The 20,227-nt window shown below is 52.4% G+C and overlaps 1 protein-coding gene across 12 annotated transcripts in view; it reads right to left on the bottom strand.

Annotated features, from left to right (window-relative positions):
• Positions 1 to 2,549: 2,549 nt before the first annotated feature.
• The window catches only part of Tle3 (TLE family member 3, transcriptional corepressor), a 45,405-nt gene continuing 27,727 nt past the window's right edge, over positions 2,550 to 20,227 (bottom strand). For 2 of the 12 annotated variants that reach the window (XM_005075585.4, XM_005075586.4), the window contains exons 7-20: positions 18,360 to 18,564; positions 16,966 to 16,982; positions 13,004 to 13,123; positions 12,136 to 12,186; positions 11,807 to 11,959; positions 11,300 to 11,441; positions 10,599 to 10,798; positions 9,428 to 9,504; positions 8,414 to 8,663; positions 7,815 to 8,062; positions 6,797 to 6,944; positions 6,105 to 6,255; positions 5,375 to 5,451; positions 2,550 to 4,463 (exon numbers count right to left, since the gene is read on the bottom strand). In XM_005075585.4, the coding sequence (XP_005075642.1) occupies positions 4,356 to 4,463; positions 5,375 to 5,451; positions 6,105 to 6,255; positions 6,797 to 6,944; positions 7,815 to 8,062; positions 8,414 to 8,663; positions 9,428 to 9,504; positions 10,599 to 10,798; positions 11,300 to 11,441; positions 11,807 to 11,959; positions 12,136 to 12,186; positions 13,004 to 13,123; positions 16,966 to 16,982; positions 18,360 to 18,564 (1,947 nt within the window). In that variant the 3' untranslated portion in view covers positions 2,550 to 4,355. The remainder of the gene's footprint in view (positions 4,464 to 5,374; positions 5,452 to 6,104; positions 6,256 to 6,796; positions 6,945 to 7,814; positions 8,063 to 8,413; positions 8,664 to 9,427; positions 9,505 to 10,598; positions 10,799 to 11,299; positions 11,442 to 11,806; positions 11,960 to 12,135; positions 12,187 to 13,003; positions 13,124 to 16,965; positions 16,983 to 18,359; positions 18,565 to 20,227) is intronic. The other 10 variants (XM_013117432.3, XM_005075588.4, XM_013117430.3 and 7 more) reach the window with 6 other exon arrangements.

Below are 20,227 nucleotides of genomic sequence, written 5' to 3'. Positions count from 1 at the left end.
CAAACAAGCTGTTGAGTCTTGCCCAATGGGCAGTTTCCTCCTCCCTTCCTGTCCTTCCTGGGTGCAACAGGTGATAGGTTGAGATGGTTTAGGCTTGAATGCCCTTTTTTAAAAAAACATTGAAGAACTCATTATAAATAACCCTCCAGACACCAAAGGTGACTTTGTAATTTCTGTTTGAGTTGGTGGCTGGGGTGCAGTGGGGTGAAGGTGAGACAAGATCTTACTCTGTAGTCCAGGCTGACCTGAAACTCACTATACAGGCCAGGCCAGCTTCAAATTCACAGCAATCATCTTGCCTCAGCCTCCCAAGTACTGAGATTCCAGGAGTGAGACACTATGCCAGCTGGTATAAGTTTTTAAATGCTTCACGAGTATAGGATATGCTCACTATGCAGACTAGGCTGGCCCTGAACTCAGAGATCCACCGCCTCTGCCTTCTAAGTGCTGGGGTTAAAGTCATGTGCCACTACTCCTGGGCCTTTTCCTGGTTTTTGTTTTTTTAGTGTAGACTATTTATTAATAGCAAAAAGTATCAAATAACTATTAGATGAAAGTTTAATACTTGTCTACTTTAGCTTACATTCAAAATGTTATTTTCAAATTCCCTGTTCTTAAAAACAATATTCTCATAATTTTGGACAGTGGCTATTTCATAACACCCAACAGCCTTTTGAAGTACCCCTTTAGCCCTAACATCCAGGTCCCTGAACCCCATTCTTTGAGCCCTTATAGTTAATCATCCAGAGATGTAGGCATCTGGTAGGCAAAAATGGCAGAGGGGGTGTTGTGCTGAGAGTCTGGAAAGAGTTGTCTAGTCAGGTGCCATCACAAATGACCTGGACACTTGTACATACCCCAGTGGGGACAAAGGTTTAGGAAGGGATAGAACTCCAGACATCCTTTCTTACCACCACCCAAGCTCTGAACTTGAAAAACTACTCTAAGGGGCTGCCGCATGCTGTTCATCTGAGGTCTGGCCTGGGTAGCTAGACCTAGCTGCAGAGACCCACCGGCAACAAGAAGAGCAAACACTGCAAACACTGAATGCCAAGAGCCTAGATTTTGCCGGGCAGTAGTGGCGCACACCTTTAATCCCAGCACTCGGGAGGCAGAGGCAGGCGGATCACTGAGTTCGAGGCTAGGCTGGACTGACAGCCTCCAAAAAAAACAATACAGAGAAACCCTGTCTCGTGAAAAAAAAAAAAAAAGAGCCTAGATTTTTTTTATAAGAGCAAACTAATAGGGAGTGACTTCTTAAAAAGCCTACAAAAATGGTATCAAGGCCTCTGCTACCCTCCATCCTATTTAGGGGGCAGAGGCTGAGGTGATTTGGGGCACATCAGGAGGAACATTCAGTAGCCCTTTTGCTGCACTGGAATCATCATGTCAACATTGACTTCTAAAGCCAGTGTTCCTGGCAGAGGGTGGGGAAGGGGAGGCCTGAGGAAGCTGGTGAGCACTGAGGTGGGACAGACTTTGTGAGTTTGTGCGAATCTGGCTTCTCTCCTTGGAGCCTTGACCAGATCCAGATATCTGGGCTGAAGGGCCTTTCCAGAAATGGGTGCTAACAGTGGCCTTCTGTTCTTGCAAGGCTCATCTGTCACTTAGTAGGGCTTGTATGCTCTTCCCTACCCCCAAGGCTCACAAGCCCCAACTCCAACCAGCTAGAAGCTGCTACCTGCTCCTAGGTATATCCTAGGTGGAAGGAGAAGGTGGTCTGGAGGGGCTATTGGTGAGGGTCATGGCCTACAGCATCAGGTGGAGTTCCTCCTCCCTGCAGTCAGCCCCCTATTCAGCAAAATGACGCAAGTGGACAGCTGTTCTCTCTCCACAAAGACTGCGTCATTCTGAGACCCTCACTTAATTGCTTATTCTCTTTGCATGAAGGGCTAGCAGGCAATTGTTGGTGTGATTCAGTGAGTCTGACACAGTAACAAGCAGAGACATTAAAATCCTGGGTCCTACGAGAGGCTTATTTCAGTAATGGGTGTATGAAGACCAGAGGATTAATCTCCATCTCCTCTGCTTTCCCAGCCTTCCCAGGGTCACTCACCTGGCCTTGCTCAACATTTAAAAAGCACGACTGTGACCCCTGAGACTGAAAATGTCTCCTGTCACATTTACATTGAAGAAAAAAGGTTTTCGGGATCCTGAAGGTCATGGCACTCTTGTATTTCACTTGAAATTTCTTAATGATTTTTCCCAAATAGCTTCCCATGGACAGCCATGCATGAGGCTGGTGCTACTCCATGGCCTGTCTGCCCCTCGAGGCCCATTTCAGTCAGTGGTTCCTGGTTTACTGCCTGGTGCTTAGACCCAGACAGTGATGTAGCCTCAAGATTATGGAAAGCCCAATAGCCCTGTACAGTCTTTTAGGGGGTGGATGGAGGGATGCAAGGCTTTGAGGTAGCATGGGTATAGAGCTGTGTGATGAGATGCAGCCCAGGTTCCAGAATGCACCAGGACCAGTCATGGCCCCCACTTCCCCAGGCATGACTGACATACTGGAGGGAAAAGGTAATTAAAACACAACAATCAAACCAACCTTTTTAAATAGTAACTTTTAAAAATATAAAAACAGCTCATTACAATGACTTTTCAATTTTCTTTTTTTCTTCAGGAATAACTCTCTTCCACCTTAACCCTCCCTTCTGGCTAGAGCCTTAAGTGATGGCCAGTGACCATCTGAAACCCAGAGGCAGATGGACAGACTCCAGACAGGCATGACGCACACCTCTCTCAAGAAGGTGCAGGGTGCCATGGCTTTTCCATGTCCCAACATACATCCTGTTGGGGGCAGCCACTCAGCTGGAGCACTGGAGATGGGCAGATTTCACAGGCGCTCTCCTTTCTTCCTACACCAAGTCCCTCATTATAAAATAATCCATAAAAATGCAATATAAAAACTCTCTTCCAGATGCTACATCCATGGAGTCCCCTAGCAGGGCTCACACGGTCTTTAGCTTTTCCTTAATAAAACAACAGGAGACCAAAACAAAACAAACCTAATACCACAAACATTGGTACCCAAGGGGTGATACCTGCAGATGACAGTTCATCTGCCCCAGCCTATGACAGCTGCAAGTTACCACAGTGCATCAGGCTGTGGCCCCCAGCCTCCAGCCCTGCCCAGGAATGGGAAGAGAACCCATCTCCTTAGACTCACGGCCCTGGGGATTCCCGTTTCACCCATTTGGGGAGCAGAGAGGTCTGAGAGCAGGAAAGGGGAGAAGGCATCTTATGAAAGGATATCACTTCTAATTCTTTTTATTCAAATTAAAAAAAAAAAAGCACCCACACCAGTTGCTGTTTTTCTCTGGTAGCTCCCTGAGCTGAGTCGCTGTGTCCTCTCCCCCCACCCCCTGCCATATGGAATCCTTTCTAGGCTGCGCTGGAGGAGTCAGAGAGGGAGTTAGTTCCCTTGAACTTCCATTCCTCTTCACAATGATTGAGTGTGCACCAAAGACAGAGACGGGGCCCATGGGGACGGAAAGAGAGATGGATAGGGAACAGGAGAGCAAGGCAAGAGGCGGCAGGTGGAGCAGAGGAATCCACAGGAAATCCTCGCTGTTCCTGTGGATGATAGCCCAGGCTTGCCCATCCCACACTGCCCATCTGTTTGTCTGTCCATCTGCCTAGCACTCCATCTGTACATGCCGTGGCCGGTGGTGAAACCCGTGGAGGTATACTTCATTCCCAGTGGGCCAAGCTGGTTTGCCTACCCCTAGGGAGCTTCTTAGTTCACTCCCCCCACTTTCTCTTCCTGCCTACCTTCCCACACAGAAACATCTGTTAAAAAATAAAATAAAAAAAAAACAAGAAAGAAAGAAAGCCACCACCGTGAGTGGATTACAAATACAGCAGGCAAAGTACACGGCGAGCATTGTTGGGAAGGGGCCTCCTCCCTCACTGGCCGGTCAGCAACCACAGTCTCTTATTTACATTGTTCATAAACCTCGTGCACTGCACAATCAGAACGAGGCACCCCTCCCCAGAACAACAATGTGGTCTACTCCAGTGTCCCCACCCCAGAGTAGGGAGGGGACAGGTAAGAAAGGGGAGAAAGAGACAGACTCATGAGGATGTCCGTGGAGGGGAAACGGAAGCAGAAGCCTCCAGATAAATCTACTTGAAGTATCTGCCAGCACTGGTAAGGGGGAGAAGAAAAAGCCCGTCAAGTCTGTCAGACACATCAATCCACGAAGGGGCGTGCGTCCTCTCCACCTTCCGGAGTGCAGCCCCACAATGCTGCTCCCCCATTCCTCTGCCGTCCTCGGGGGCCTGGCCAGCGCCTCCCTGTCAGGGCCGCGTGGGTGTCTCCCAGAGTTTGACAGGCCTGTTAGAGTCCTTGTTCAGTAGATGACCTCGTAAACTGTGGCCTTCTTGTCACCAGAGCCTGTTACAATATATTTGTCATCTGCTGAAATGTCACAGCTCAAGACAGATGAGGATTCTTTAGACTGGAGGAGGAAGACATGGAGAAATAGGAAGACATTTAGTATGGGGAGAAAACAGACAGGAATTCACTCTGGGTACTCCCCAGCACTCCAGGGCTCTGATCGAAATCACCTCCCACTCTCCAGTTCAGGCTAGGGAGAGCCCCGCCTCCTCTAGGGCTTGCAGAGTCCGCTCCCATCTGCCTCTCCCCTGGCTTTAGTAGGAAGGCCTGAAGGTTGGCAGAAGGTTTAAGGATGAAAACAGGACACAGAGCATGAGCATCTCTGCCAGGTTTACTGATGAGAAGGAGTGTTTCAGAGCCACAGCAGCATCAAGGGGTGACTCTCAGCTGGGCCAGCCAGAAAGACTGGTACCAACATAACCAGAAACCTCCCTCAACATAACTAGAAGCCTTCCAAGTGACATGTGTGGCACATGGGACCAGACATTTAAGCAGGAAGCCATAAGTGGTTTGCTGTGATTGTGTGTGTTTTAAGAGCAAGAGTGACTAAGAAAAAACGAGAGCCAGTGATTCTGAGTTATACTGTGGAGGGCTTTGTGTGTGTGAGATGGAGGGGGCTCTGGACCTTTAAAACCTGTAAAAATGCATGTCCATGCTAATGTCTCTTCATACTGATGGTTGGGTGGCCCCAGCTGCCCAGAGCCAGCCATGCTCACGTTATTCTACTCTCCAGGTGCCGTGTGACTGAGTCCCTTCATAGATGCTCTTACCCTCAGGGATCACAACAGGGAGAATGTCTCACTCTAGTCCCCACATCCTCCCCTCTGGGGTCCTCCATCTAGTAGGGGCTAGGCAGGGCTGAGCCAGGTCTGCTCCTAGCTCCAGAGCTGCCCGGTCCTGCCTCCTGCCACCCTCCCCCATCACTGTGGTCACATGCTAACTCAGGAGTGGAGAAGATCAGAAGGGATATACCTGGAAGATGCTGGCTCCATAGGGCGTCCTCCAGGCATTGAGAAGGTTGTCTTTCCCAGTGCTCACAAACCACTTGCCTGCAAGCAGAGACAAAGGAATCCTTAGACTGTGGCTTGATGCAGAATGTAGCAAAACCTACCCCAGATGTGCCTGCCAATCATGGAGATGCTGAACCAGGGCTTAGTCCTATGCTGTTCTCCACTCCTGAAAAGCAGTTACGAGAGAGGCTCACAGACACCTAAAGGATGCCTTTCTCTGCTGTGCAGGGGGAGAGCCAGGAGGAGCCAGAACAACACAGTAGGATTCGGTTAACCGAGCTGAGTGCTTCTCCCTAAAAGATGCCCACCGAAGCCACCCGGTCAGTGGGTCCTCCCCAAGGTGACAGAGAGCATCAGAAACAGCAAAAGCCAACAGCATGGAGCATCAGCTGTCAAGGAGCACTCCCCTGCAATTGGGCTCCTGGACGTGGCTCTTAACATCTCCCAAAGCCACATGCTCTTCCCTGACAGTTTCTCTGGGACTAAGAGTTGGCACCAAGTGTTTACAGCTACATAGAAGCTATGGCCATAACCTTCAGAGAAGATCCAGTTCAGAAGTGTCTGGGGCCCTGACAGTAGAGGGACATGGGCTCTGCTCACTCAAAGACTGTGGATCCCACTCTGTCCCCACCCTTTAGCAGACCAGGCTGCCCATACTGGCTCCCATGCCGGGCTGGGACCCCAGGGCTTACCACAGTAGGCAAACTTGAGGGACAGCACACAGCTCTCATGCAGGTGCAGCTGGTACTTGTCGGGTTTGGTGTGGTGCAGGACCTCCACATTGCTGCTCTCCATGCCCACGGCCAGCCACTCCCCAGTGGGGCAATAGCCCAGGGAGAAGATCTACCGGAACAGACAGTTCAGTGTATCCTCTCCTCTCTCCATCTCCAACACTTACCAAGCCCAGTAACCAGTTGTGTGCTGCCCTCCTGGGAGAGGAAGTCTTTTGTACCCCCACTGAGGAAGCTGGCTCTGAGGGCAGGGGAGGGGGCTCCACTTAAAATGACTCTGCAGGCTGCCCTCACTCCTTAAGAAACTGGCAACTACCACACTCCGCATTAAGATACTGAATGCTAAAATAACAAAGTAAGTCTAACAGCAAGAAATAGCAAAGGTCATGGTCAAGGCTTTTAGGGCCTTCAGTCAGGTGCTCACTCCAGAGGTGGAAGGGAACTGTAAGCAAACCGAGGAACACAGAGAACAAGCCGTGGAACTACGATGAGTCAAATGTGTCCATCTCCAAGGATGGACATTACTGCTCCTCCCAACCTTCCCAGATGGCTCACGCTGGTCCCTTGGCAATCAGGACTCTGTGTGGTCCCTCTGTCCCCTGAAAGGTGCTGGGGCCTGAGAGAGGAGGGAGCATAGTGCTTGGGCTACACACCTGGGAGGTAAAATCATGTTGCTGTAGCTGCCGTCCCTCACGCAGGTCCCAGGAGCGCACGGTGTTGTCCAGGCCCCCAGTCCACAGCTTAGTGCCATCATGAGAGATGTCTATACAGCTGGCCCCATCTGTGTGGCCCTGGAACTGCCTATGAAGGCCAAGCAAGGAAGGAGGGTGAGCCCCAGGAAGGCCCTGATTACTAATCATCCCCAAGCAGTAGGTCAGCTCTGCAGCCAACCTGGAGACTGGAGGTGCAAAGAGCTGGATTGTATTCCTGGAACCCTTGAACAACATGAAACAGAGCTAGAGACCAGGCCCCCTCCCACTCCATTCAGGGGTGCTACCGAGGATAGGTCCCCTGGGAAAGGGGGTAAGCCCTCGATTCCATATGTGTCCAGGTGGGCCCCTTGGTGAGCCCACTTTGCTCTAGAGAAGGCAACAGAGAGGAAGGCAGGAAGATCCTACAGGATCTGTATGATGTTTAGGGTAGCAAGCCCCGCCTTTGGTACACACTCCTCAATCTAGTCTCTGCATAGTCAGTTTTTAACTACCCTCCTAAAGCTACATAGTCTATAAGGCAATAGCCCACAACATGCCCCCAAGGGTCTCATAGGTAACACTGGGAAGTGACTGTGGGCAGACATTGCTGTCCACCATTGCACAGGATGGTATGACTCAAGACACTGCACCAAGCCCAGTTCACACAGAACCCAAGCAAGCAGCACACGTTGTCTCGGAGGCAGGACACAAAACTGAGCAGCTCTGCCCCACCCAGGTCTCAGCACTAAGCAATGCTGCTTGCTCTTTCTCCCACCCTCTGCTGTCTGTACTCAAGCTGCTTTCCCAGAACTGCTCCAGGCTCTGCCTCACCCCACCCCCACCTTCTCAAAAGCGCCTCAAGGAGTCCTCCCCATCAGCTGCCCTTTGCCTCTGCACCTGATCACCCCTCGCACCTCCAAAAGCGCCACATGGGCTGGGTGAGTATAAACACCCCTAGCTGCTCCCTTGCCAGCCTCACCTGACCAGGGTCTGGTTGTGCAGGTCCCACACTGCAATGTTCCCATCACTGCAGCAGGAGAAACACACTTTGGCATCAGGACTGATGGCCAGGGCATAACAGGCTGGGGCTGAGGATGTCAGCTCAGCCTTGATGCGGGGTGTGGGCGAGGCCAGGTCCCAGATGGTGAGCGTGCTGGCCTCACCACCCACAATGAGCGTGCGCCCATCAGGGAGAAGCTTGCATGAGCGGATGTAGTTATCCCTGTTCTGGAACGAGAAGAACAGGGTTAAGTGCTACCCACTTGCTTTCTCGTGGACAAGAACACCACATTAGGTAACTTAGCATCCTACGAGGTATCTAAGCTCCTGACAGTACTCCATCCTCAAATCTATCCCCTTTCAATTTCTCATGCCTTTCTCTAAAATCTTGAGCCTAAGAGTCTTATTGCCATCTCTACTTACAGATGTCCCAGCTAGAGCCAGATTACCCAAAGCTGTTCAGCTAACCCAGAGCTGAGCCTGGCAGTAGGCCTAGTGTTTTCCCCCGTGGCTGAGTCTGCCCTGCTCCCCTTTGCCTCCTCCATGCTACAGAAGATGCCCACGGCCCTGGACTCTCACCAGGCAGTCCAGCTGGGAGATGGGACTCTTGCTGCCTGGCTGGCTGATGTCCCATATCTTCACACAGCCCTTGCCACCTGTGTAGACGTGCCGTGTGGGGTTGCTGATGGTCACAGCACATACCACCTCCCCGTGGCTGAGTGTGTTGATCTGCCGGGCATGCCTGGGAATTCCGGGGCCTGCTAGTGCATCATGGGGGAAGGGCACAGGCTGCATCTGCCCATCAGCGCTCACATGGAAGGAGTATGCCCTGCAAGAAGGAGGTGGGTCACTCCCGCCATCCACCCTAGGCAGTCCCTGAAGCCCCTCCCAAGTCAATGTATTTTCTGTCCTATTCCAAGCCCCTCTCTCCTAAATGCCTTAAATCCAGGAGCTCCTTGGTACTGGGATGGCTCCATTAGGTGAGGACCTACTTAATATTCCAACCTTGAATTTTATTTCAATTATACATCCCTGCTATGGAATGTCCTTTCGCGTGCGTGCATGCGTGTGGGGGGGGGGGAGAAAGAAAGAGATACTAGGGGATGGGAACCTTCCTGGCCCTCTAAAGGCCAACAAAAAGCCACAGGGGTCCACTTTGTTCTGCCCATGTTACTACTGTGGGTGCCTTCTCAATAGCCATGGTGACATGAGATCTCTTAAAATACAGGGCAAGTTTCTATGTGGTACACATGGCTCTCAATAGCCCACAGGGGCAGAGAGCAGGGTAATGTGCTCTACAGAAGATCAGGGGGACTAGAGGCAGGAAGGATCTGGGGTCTTTACAGCAAGTAGAACCTGAAGGAGTCTCCAGGGCCCAAATGGATCCATGCTCTGCTTACAGGCACTCTGACCCTCCCAGAGCCAAAGAAGCAGACCTCTGCATCCCTCAGTTTCCCTGGAGGAGGGGGTTTCTGGGACTGATTTCCTTGGGCCTAGGATATTGCATCCAGCAAGACCCTGTGCTCAGGGGATGGAGGAGGGTATTATCCTTGTCTACCCCATGAAGCATGCAAGAATAAACCAAGCACTTACGGTTTCCCTCCAGGAATGGAAGCGAGACTTGAGGGCAAGCCTGTGGCCCGCATAGGGGGATGAGGATCAAAGCCAACCTGTGAAGAAAGGACAGCGGCTCTGTGTCAGTTTGCCACCACACATTGCCCATGTCCCCATGATCACAATCATCTGGGCCTGCTGCACCCTGTGACTTCTCCAAAACCAGGTGGCAGCATTGCTGAGCAGAGCCCATGTCAGAGAAGGCAGATGCTGGGAAGGGCATGCGCTCTGCCAGGACAGGAACACACAGGGTGGCAATATAAGCCCATCTCTGAAGCAGTGCTCTCTCTGCTCCGTTTCTCTCCTTCCTGAGTGTACAGGAAGTGTAGAGAAAAACTGTCCTGAAAAAGCGAGTCCTCTCTGCCAACTTTAATCCTGTTTGTCCACACTGTCACCACCAGCCCCACCTCCCAAACGCCTGCTACCTGGCCAGATGTCACTAAGCTCTTATTGGGACACTTATCCCCTTTCAGGGTATAAGCCCTGGCCTCAGACTATAAAGGGTAGTCCAAGAACTCTCTTTAGTCATTTGAGACCAATAGGCAGGTGGCAGTGAATCTGAGGCCTGCCACCCAATAAGTAAATGTCTTCTCTCCCCAGAGCAGCGCCAACTGTCCACACCTGTGCTGGCTAGTTTCAGGTCAACCTGACACAAGTTAAGAGTTATTGGAAAAGAAGGAACCTCAACTGAGAATATGTCTCCATAAGATCTAGCTATAAGGCCTTTTCCTAATCAGTGACTGATGGGGGAGGGCCCAGCCCATTGTGGGTGGTGCTATCCCTGGGCTGGTGGTCCTGGGTTCTATAAGAAAGCAGGCTGAGCTAAGCCATGGAAGCAAGTCAGCCAGCAGAACCCTCTGTGACCTCTGCATCAGCTCCTGCCTCCAGCTTCCTGTCCCGCTTGACTTCCTGCCCTCACTGCTTTGCTGATGAACGGTTATATGGAGCAGTGAGGGAAATGAACCCTTTCCACCCCAAGCTGCTTTATGCCGTGGTATTTCATGGCAGCAATAGAAACCCTACCTAAAAAATACCCAGGGGTCCCTTTCAGCATGCAAGGACATGTACCATACCAACCCTGTTAGCTCCCACTCCCTGCCCAATGCTCCCCCACCCAACCCCGCCAAAAGGAGCCAAAAGGTCTACGTACAGCTCCAAAGCTCACCATTGGCGATCGGCCATAGGCGGCAGCTGCAGCGGCGGCGGCGGCACTCATCTGGGGTGGGATGTTGTGGAGGCCGGCATAGGCGCTTGGACTGGTGAGGGAGCCATTCATCTCGTGGTGGCTCATCATGGCAAAGGGTGCTGCATAGGAGCTGGTGAGGGAGATGGGTGTGCGCAGGGCCGAGGCTATGAGGAGGTGAATAAGGAGGTGGGCATCAGTGGGGAGTGGGCATCAGAGAGAGTGGGCTCACCCTTCTGCTGGACATAGCTGGGGTCCTCCATTCTGCAGCAGCCTACAATGAACCTGGATTCTTGATTTCAGAGCTCAAGGATAGGCTCAGTTCTTTCCAGAGGACAGCACATGAGGCCCAGACAAGAGGGCTTACTCAGGGCCTCACAAAACCGTTAACAGAAGTGGACACATGTCTAGTGTAATGACCTGTCAGACACTCTTTTTCCAGACTGTGATGTACCAATGTCACAGATCCTCATAAACCCTGATATACCAATGTCAAAGGGCCAGGCTTCCATTTCCTTAAGCCTGATGTTGAAGATCGCCAGGCAGACCTGTGAAGCCCCAGCTTGAACACACTCCCATGCTCTTGACCATCATCTGTTTGGCTCCAGCTTGGCCAGGGACTACCCTCCCTCCCCCCCACCAGATCGCCCCGGGCCCATGGTGCCTACCCATTATACCTATCGGGTCCATGCCTGGAGGTTTGCCCGGCATTGACCGGAGCCCCGGGGTCGTGCTGGTGCCTGGAGTTGGGGCATCATTCCTTGGCGTTGGTGTATTGGATTTGAGCCCAGGTGTGGAAGATTTGTCGTTCTGAGAAGGGAAGACAGAGACCAAGAGACGCCATGAGGATTCCTTTCTCCCAAGAGCTGGGCAAAATGCCTAGCCCTGGTCCCACACGAAGCCAAGCATGGGATGAACAGAAGTCCCTACTTGGCAGGGATTGTGATGAAGGTTCTAATTTAAAGAGGCAGAAACCAAGGCTCTGATACATTCAGTAGTGAGAGGCTCAGGCAGTATGGGTTAATGACTTAAATGCAGCCAATCCCAACGGCCACGTTCTTTCCACACCCCAACTCCCTCCCACCCACCCTGCAAGTGGCACAGCTTGAGCTCTAGACTCTGCACATCTCCCATCTCCCACCCCCCCGTAAGGTGCCAAGGCAGACCCCACATACATGACCAAGGTCTTTGGTCTTGGAGGAGGGTGTGCTACTGGAAGAAGCCACCGAGGCCGGGCTGGTAGGGGCATCTTTCTTCAGGCCTCGGGTTTTGTCCAGCCCATTTTCAGGAGGGGAGTGTGCTGGGCTCACCCGTGGTGTTGCTGGGTCCTGAAAACATAAGTGTTATAGAGTTCTGAAAATGCAGGTGGGTGTCCCTGCCCTGGCACAGGACTTGGGTGGTAGGCAGTTATCTCTTAACAGCTTAGAGCCTGAACCCTCCACCTACAGAGAATTTGTCCCAAACACCCCATGCGGGGACTCCCTACAACGGGGCCTACCCTTACCTCATTGGAGACGTCCACCACCAGGTCGTCACTCTTGTCACCATCACTGTCCTACAAGCAAAAGAGAAACCAACCAGTCAGTAGGAGCCCACATCCCTCCTGATCTGCTCAAGCCACCTTGCACCCCACCACCTTCCCCAGCTAAACCCTGAAATCCACGCTGCCTCTGCTTCTGGGCCCTCCTGGGTGCGTTGTAGCTCAGCCTCTGGGCTCTGGGGTAAGCAGCCTCACTGGCCCAGTCCTGAGCTTTCTGAAGGCGGACCCTACTCCCCAGCTGGTATTCTGGCTGCAGTCATTCAGAAGGCAAGTCTCATCGCTGTATTCCCATCACTCTGGGGCAGGCGGTGAGATTCATTTCACAGTGCAGCTGAGCTTTGTGTAACATGTTCAGAGCCGCAGGGCAGCCAGGAGGGCCTAAGAGGGCTTGCTACAAGCCCCTCTAGTCTCAGATCTCACCCGTTTGGGTCTGGTAGTAGGGGACACATAGCCATACTCCCACTAGGATTTCAAAGGCCAAGGGTCATATCAGGTTGTCACCAGCTGTTTCTTGGTGGCTAAATGCCTGGGATGGACTGTGAGGACTGTGCGGCTCACACTCAGGTACAGCAGGGCACTCTTTGAGCATGGGTGCAGCAGAGAACTGTCTAGAATAGAGTGTTCAGCTCTCCCCAGCCCCCAAGAAGACTGGGACAATTCACCTATCCATTTCTCTCCCAATGCCTCCCCTGACCACAGGACGGGTACGAGCCTCCCTCTGGCCCACCTGTACCAGCACCGGTGTCTCAGGCTTAGAACCCAACACCAGAGTTGGGGCCACAGCCCAGCACCCAGCCCTATTCAACGATGCCACTTGCCAAGTCCTACATACATATCGGCTCAGGCTGTCTTTCTCCTCTGCCTTCCGCTTCTTGGCTTCCATGCTGTAGTCAGCAGACCCCCGGTGCTTCTCACTGGCCCGGAGGCTTTCTGAGGGTGATACTGAATTGTTCTGGAAGAAGAGGACCTTGGGGTCAAAACTCCATGGTGAATGGAATATTGCACACAGCCTCTGACTCAACAAGAGCAGATGACAGAGGGCCAAAAGAAGGAAGTGGGCAGACAGACACTCTGTGTCTGCAGATCCGGTCCACCCGTGATAGTCCCAGGGCACCGTGGGCCCCTGGGAGCTTCCCTAAACTATCCTCAGTTTCTGAAAACTGTTTATCCAATAGTGAACCCTACAGTAAGTGGGCTGTTTCCTGGTCTGAGGCCAAGTCCCATGAGGGCAAGGGGCACCTGTCACTCAATTTACTCAAAGAGGAGTCTTTTAAGGCCTGAGCCACAGGCGGACATGCACGGAACTTCAGTGTAAGTTCAGCAGGGACAGAGTAAAAGGCAGTGACTGGGCTGCTGACAAAGCCCTGAGTGTCAAAGAGCAACTCCAAGCCCCTCACAAACTGAGGAGAAACCAGACTCATGAAGACACAAAGCCTGTCGTGGGGTCACTTTCCCCTGAAAAGATAGGACTCCCTCAGGGAAGGGACCACTGTCCCAAGTAAGACAGCAGGGGCCCTGTGTGGTTGCAGACCAAGCTATGGTCTCCAGCAGAAGGCAGCCCGGGGGACATGCAGGGTTTCATGTTGGGCGGAGCAATGAGAGTTCTCTTCTTCTGCTACAGAATGAGGGAGGAGAAGAATCCCTAGGGATGACAGGCCCAAGAAAGAAGAAAATCTGAGACAGATGTGTAGCAGGGAGGGTTGGGAATGGGGTGTCCTGAGGCTGTGCACACAGCGCGGGAGCCTTTGGCAAGGGATGTATGCAAACCCTGAAGGCCTGGTGTCCCCTCAGAATTCAGTGTATGCCTCCACCAGTACCCCAGCATGGCTTGAATGTGAAACGCGCCCCACAGGCCACTGTGTTAGAACACAAGGTCCCAACTGATGGCACTGTTTGGTGAGGTCTTGGAACCTTCTGGATGCAGAGTCTGGCTGGCAGACACAAAGCCATAGAGGACTATAGGCAAGCTCTGATCCACCCCAGCTTCTTCCTCACTGTAGCCATGACGTAAGCAGTCGCCCCACACCCCCACACCCCTACCCCAGCCACAAGCTGCTCTTGTAGCCACGAGGGACTGTACCCTCTCAAACCATGAGCCAAATACATAGTCCTTCCTCAATCCAGTTATTTTACCACAGCAATAAGCAACTGATACACCTGCCCATGCTTAAGACTGACACTGATGTCAGGAGTGATGGAATGAATAAGACCATCTCTGCCCTCCCTGCGAGGTCTAGGGAAGAGAGTGGCCACAAGTCTACACACAGATAGACACAGGCTAAGATGCATGGTTGAGTCATGTGGGAACACAGAGCGAGATCTGCTCACAAAGCAGGGCACTGAAGGCAAGCAGGGTGATCCTTCACTTCCTTCCCCGTTTCACTACAGGCCAATGCTGGCCCTGGGACAGGGTTCACTGGAGGGAACGGGGTGGCCAGCAGGTGGATGGGTTTGGGGAAATGGTGCGGGAGGGAGCCAGCCGCAGAACTTAATTTCCTTTTGGTTTTCTGGGCAGCCCTTCCCTGCCAAGTTTCTGCCTGAAGCAAATTAAAATGGCAGAGTTATCAAGCCTTGAAGAAAAAAAATGGAGGTTATAATGGAACTGCAGCTCAACCTTCCCCGCAGCCGGGCGAGCGGCGGCGATGCGCGCACAGCCGCAATTCAATTAGTTGCTGCAAGCACAGGCAGAAAAAAAAAATCACCGTCATTTCATTTCATTTCCTCCGATGGTGGCGGCCACCCTGTGCTAAGCAGAAATGCTTCCAGCCCCTCAGGCTGGCTGCCCCTGCGCGGGCGGGTGATGGAGAGAGGGAGGGGACAGGGTGGCTGCTCGTGTTTCTCCTTGCGACCTAGTGCGAGAACAGGGAACTCTTTCTTCTCATGCAGTCAGGCTGAAAACCCTCGCCGCTACCGGAGAGTCATGTCAGGCATTTAGCGGCATCGATCCAGCCCGCCTCTGGTTGGCAGGCAGCCAAAAAACTAAGTATTTTTTATTGCTTCAGCTAGGCAAGGAAATATGAATGAAGCTACCTCTAATTGGACTCCAGACTAACCCCTCTGGGACAGCTTCCAGCCTGTCCACCCGGCCCCCTCCTCTCTCTGACACAGCCTTGTCCTTCCTGCTGGAGGCCTCTGCTGTTGACAACCTGTTTTCCTAAGGCTGATTATTTCAATCTCCACCATCCAACACTGTGGCCTCAAGGACACAGCTCCCACAGTCCTCGCCCTCCCCATTCTGAGCTGCCCAGCCCTAGGATGGCATGGGATTCACCCCAGTTCACTCTCCAGTCCCTGTGTTGAGTCTGCCCAGATCAAATGCCAGGGAGCACTATGGGGCAAAGGGCTGGGCACTTGGGGTCTCTCTGGGTTTGTAGCAGAAAGCTTTCAACAGGGGCACAAGGCCAAAAGCGAACAGGTATGAAGAGGAGGGTGTCGGCTTTCAACTACCCACTTCCTGGAGAAGGCCAGTGCTGACCAAGAAATGAGTCCTTCCGTAAGAGGTCTTTCTATCAAAGCCTGTCTGAGCAGGGTAGCTCCCATGGTATGCATAAGGAAACTGAGGCTCAGGTCAAGACATCACCCCGCATCTCATAAAGCTGAGACTGAACTGGGGGTGGGGAGAGCAGACAGGACTCTGATGGGCACACTCCTCTTCTAGCCTTTTATGTAGGCAAACTGCCTCTCCAAAAGAAAAATGCCAGTTTAAGGATCAACACCAAAGCAATCCAAATGGATTTTCAGCTTTAATCATTCCTTTCTTCTGTGCCTAGTCATTCCTGAGCCCAAGGGGGAGACCTGGATTTCTGAATACATAGGCAGGGCAGGAGGAGACAGCCGACCCGGAGGTTTGAAAACCGCCTGTGCGGAGGGAGGGATGGGAAAGGAAGGCAGGTCAGGGCAAGGGAGCTTCCTGAGGAGGCTGCTGCCTGGATAGCTAGTTAACGGTCTGACATTCCAAGTCCTACTTAACATGAGGTAATAACCCAAAGCCATCCTAGCAGATTAGATGGTCCCGGATCCGAGCATGGCGATGAGGAATAAAATAGCTTTGCTAATCGCTGGAGGATTTTTTTTATCCAGACTCCACTGCGCTTATTCAGAGGGCTTATTCACTTGAAACAGAACCTCAGAGCCTCAGTGTGATCAGAAAGATTTACAGCAAATCTCTGAGCTGGCAGACACGCAGGCGGCCTGGCCTTAATGCCTGCCTGCTAGCACTTTCTTAAACAGAGTGAAAGTGCAGAGAAGGGAGAAACCTCTGGCATTTGAAGGAAGGAGACTCAGGATAATGCTGGGAGCAAGCATCCAACCTATAGCGGTGATGAACCGTGGCCCAGGAGACACACCAGGGTTTAGAGTCCTGGACTCAGCCCAATGACTCCAACAAGTCCCATAAAAGATGCAAGGCTAAGGGCTAAGGGCTTCAGCTGGCTACTTCTGTAAGGGGAGTTAGAATGGCTCAGGCAAGAGCCTTCCACCTAGAGATGATGGGCTTCCTTAATGGAAGGTCACTTTCAAGAGGACAGCAACTCCTACCCCTAGCACTAGATCTGTAATGGAGACACTGTCACCGGCACATCAGCCCTGAAGCCTGGCCTTCCAGCTTTGGGCACACATAAACAAACAATAACCCCCCCCCCATCTTCCACCCACAGAGCAGAACTGGAAACTCCGGGGTTAGCTGTGGGCAGCACAGGCTACTTGCCAGGCCTGTAGTTCTAGGAACAAGCCCCCAGGCAGGTCCACCCTCCTCCCGTACCCGCCCACACCAACATTCAGAGCACCCACACTTACCGCACTGGACTCTCTCTCTGTGGGCAGGAAGGTCAGGACAGGAGGAGGGTCAGGACCCCCAAGGAAAAGGGAGGGAAAAAAAGGTAGAAGGTCACCTTCAACTCAGCTAACTTTTGTATTTACTAGACCCACCTCTCACTGGCTAGGCTGACACTAGGTCCCTGGGTGACAGTTCTCAGCTTGGAAATTGAGTATCCCAATGCACTGGTCCCCTCCCACCAGTCCCCAGCGTGGCCTGGGAGGCCCATGAGTCCTCTTCTCCTTGATGTGTCAGAGGAACCTTGGTTTGTTTGTCACTGCACTTTCTAGAACTGGGAAGGTTATTGCTTTAAGAAAAAAAAAAAAATTCAATGGAATTTCGGAGTAACTTTTACTGCTGTTTTCTTAACACCATTCTCCAAGTCGTTGCCAAAAAGCCCCAGTCACTTAGGCCTCTGGTTACACCAGTCCAGCTAAGCAGCAGCTCCCAGGGTCCTCTCCTCCTCTGCCAAGAAGGCATATTAACAGTTGGTCTCTGGTTCCTAGGATACAGCATGGACTACGGCTAGGATGGTGACTCCTCCCCCAAAGTCCCTGGGAGCTGGGAAGAAATTGGCCATGTTGCCCAGTAAATATCTAAAAGCCAAACACACATACAAGCTGGTAACTTTATTAAGGGGCGGCATGGGGGGGGGGGGGGAGCAGCAGGTCCTTTTTAACTCTGATGTCCTCCTGATCCCTAATAGTGCTATTGCCTGGGTCTTCAGGAGGAGCCGGAAAGGAGTTCTGATTCCTCAGCTTTCTAGTCTCCAGCTGAGTACCGGTGAGACCAGTACTTAAAGATGGCCCACTAACTAGTCTGAGACAGTCTCAAATACCTAGGGCTGACCTTGAACTCACTGTGCAGTTGAGAATTACCACAAGCTTTTGCATCCTGCCTCCATCCCCTAGTACTGGGCTTACAGCCATGCCCTTCTACCCCCATTTGTATGGTGCCAAGGAATGAACCCAGGGCTCAGGCGTGCTGGGTGAGTACCCTACCAACCGAGCAACACCCCAAGCAGTGCTTGAGTACTGTGAACTTCTCCACCGCTAGGAACCTGACTAGAGGAAGGGGGTAGCAACAAAAGGCTACGATGGGGCCCCAACTCAGGCTCTTAAAAAGGCCCTCATCCAACCACCAAAGCACCCTGAAGGACATGGTGGGCTGGCCCTATTGGGAGGATGCTACTGGGAGGATGGGGGCTAGTCTAGATAAATAGACTGCTTCCAGGGCAGGTCACTGGGTCTAAGCGCTCAACGGATGAATCCAAGTGTTAGCTAACTCCAGACTCTAGGTGACAGTACTTGCCATGTCCACTCACAGTCTGTCTTCCAGCCCACCCTGCCCACACCAGCCCACCCCAAAGCCACACCTCTGTGATCCAGTTCATGGTGGTTCTTCTCATCCTTCACTGCCAAGTGGGCTTGGCTGCCCAGGGCACCGAGTGCCAGCAGCCCGGAGCTGCTTCCTGTCACTGGGGGGATCCCAGGAGGTTGGAGGCCTGACGGGTGGGGTGGCAGCTGGACCGGGGGACCATGCGTGGCATGGGAGAGGTGCTGTGCCTGGAGTTGCTGCTGCTGCAATGAAGTTGGTGGTAAGCGATGATAGGTCAGACAGGGCAGAGGATGAGCCACCTCTGCCCCTCCCCCTCGCTCCTCCACTGATAAGGAAACACCCCTCCCACTTGCCCCCTTAGCCCACATGCTCATCTTGCTGAACAAAATCTGTTAATGGACTGCAACGCAGAAGATTTATGTCTCCCAGTGTCATCCCCCAGCTCCAGTTTCAGGACAGTTTCCCATGCCTGTTTCCAAGCCCAAGATAAATAATGCATGCATTTAAAACCCACACGGTCACTAGGGCTTCCTTTCAATTGAGAGGAATCCATTTTTAAGCTCATAGCTCATGCATACATGCCTTTAACATCAGCAGCCAGCTCCTCCCACCCAAAGCTGGAACCTGGGCAAAGCCTCCATGATCCAAAGAAGCCCAAGGCTTGCAGAGTGGGGACAGGGTAGACCAGAGCAGAGAAGTACCAGGACAGGTGAAATGAAAGCTGATGTCCTCGGCCATCAGGGTAGAGAGAACACAGAGCCACAGAAGCGGGGAGGGAGAGCAGAGCCCTTGAAACCAGATGGGTCAGGAGCCATGTCCCTGTTCTGGCACTTACTGGGGGAGGGAATCAACTCCCTGAGGCTCAAGTTTCTCATCTGCACAAGGGGGCAGCACCTACTGCAGGGGACTACATAAGGGAATGGGGGTTGGGCACGCAGCCACTGCTCAGTGGGCTTCAATGGCAGTCACTGGCACTTCCACACTCGCATGGGGTTCTCACAGGGCTCTCCCGCTGTTCTAACAAGCTGAGTACTCCCTGCCCCACAGTAACAGCCATGCTCCTGTTCCTCCCCACACGTAATCCAGGGCTCTGCTGCCTGACACCTCTTCCCACTGCCAGCATCGAGGCTCCTCATCTCATTTCGTCCCCAACCCCAAGCTCCCAGCTCAAGAGGCTTCCATGTTCCCCCTGCAGCCAAGATGGAATGCTCCCTTATTCATAAGACTATGCCAAGAACCACTGGCATTGTGGGACAGGTTATATGGTATTGAATATTTCTCAGGGATGGAAATATTTCTTGGAACTGGCTGGGCCTTTGGGTATGCTTGTCCCCACCCACGCACACATCTTTCTTCTTGACTACTCCAAGGCCACTTGTATGTGCATATAAAATCCCTGGGCACTATCCAAAAGGATCCTGTAATTCAGACAGTCACCCAGTGGAGGAAGGGGAGTGCCCATTTTTACAGAACATAAACTGATCAAGGAGCACTGGAGCTGACAGCCGGAGTCCCCACTCCTAAATGGAATCTGAACTCTTATCTGTCAACCACTAACACCATCTACAGAGTATTCCAAAGAACTTCAAAGCACGAGGGAAGAGATGAGGGAGATATACAGCAATGATGTAATAAGCCAAGGCATCACCATGGGCTGAGGGAGCTTGTACCCGTGAAACAGCAGCTCTCAAAGTCAACAGGACCTGGGGAATCCCTACAGGTATCTGGTCAATGATTAAACGCTTCCAGGATCCCCCCAGACTGCTGACCTCCCTCGACCACTAAGTCAAGCCTGCTGTGGCAGCCTTACACTTCTGGCCCCAGAGGCTCCATGTCTTAGCTCTGTCTGTAGAATTGTTACCCACCGTCAGTGCCCTGAACCACAGAGGACCTGTGATGACCCCA

This window comes from Mesocricetus auratus, unplaced genomic scaffold (genome assembly GCF_017639785.1).
Source record: "Mesocricetus auratus isolate SY011 unplaced genomic scaffold, BCM_Maur_2.0 Super-Scaffold_100691, whole genome shotgun sequence".
NCBI classification, from domain to species: domain Eukaryota; kingdom Metazoa; phylum Chordata; class Mammalia; order Rodentia; family Cricetidae; genus Mesocricetus; species Mesocricetus auratus.
Note: the sequence above shows the minus strand (reverse complement) of the source record. Positions and strands in the feature narration are given on the sequence as shown.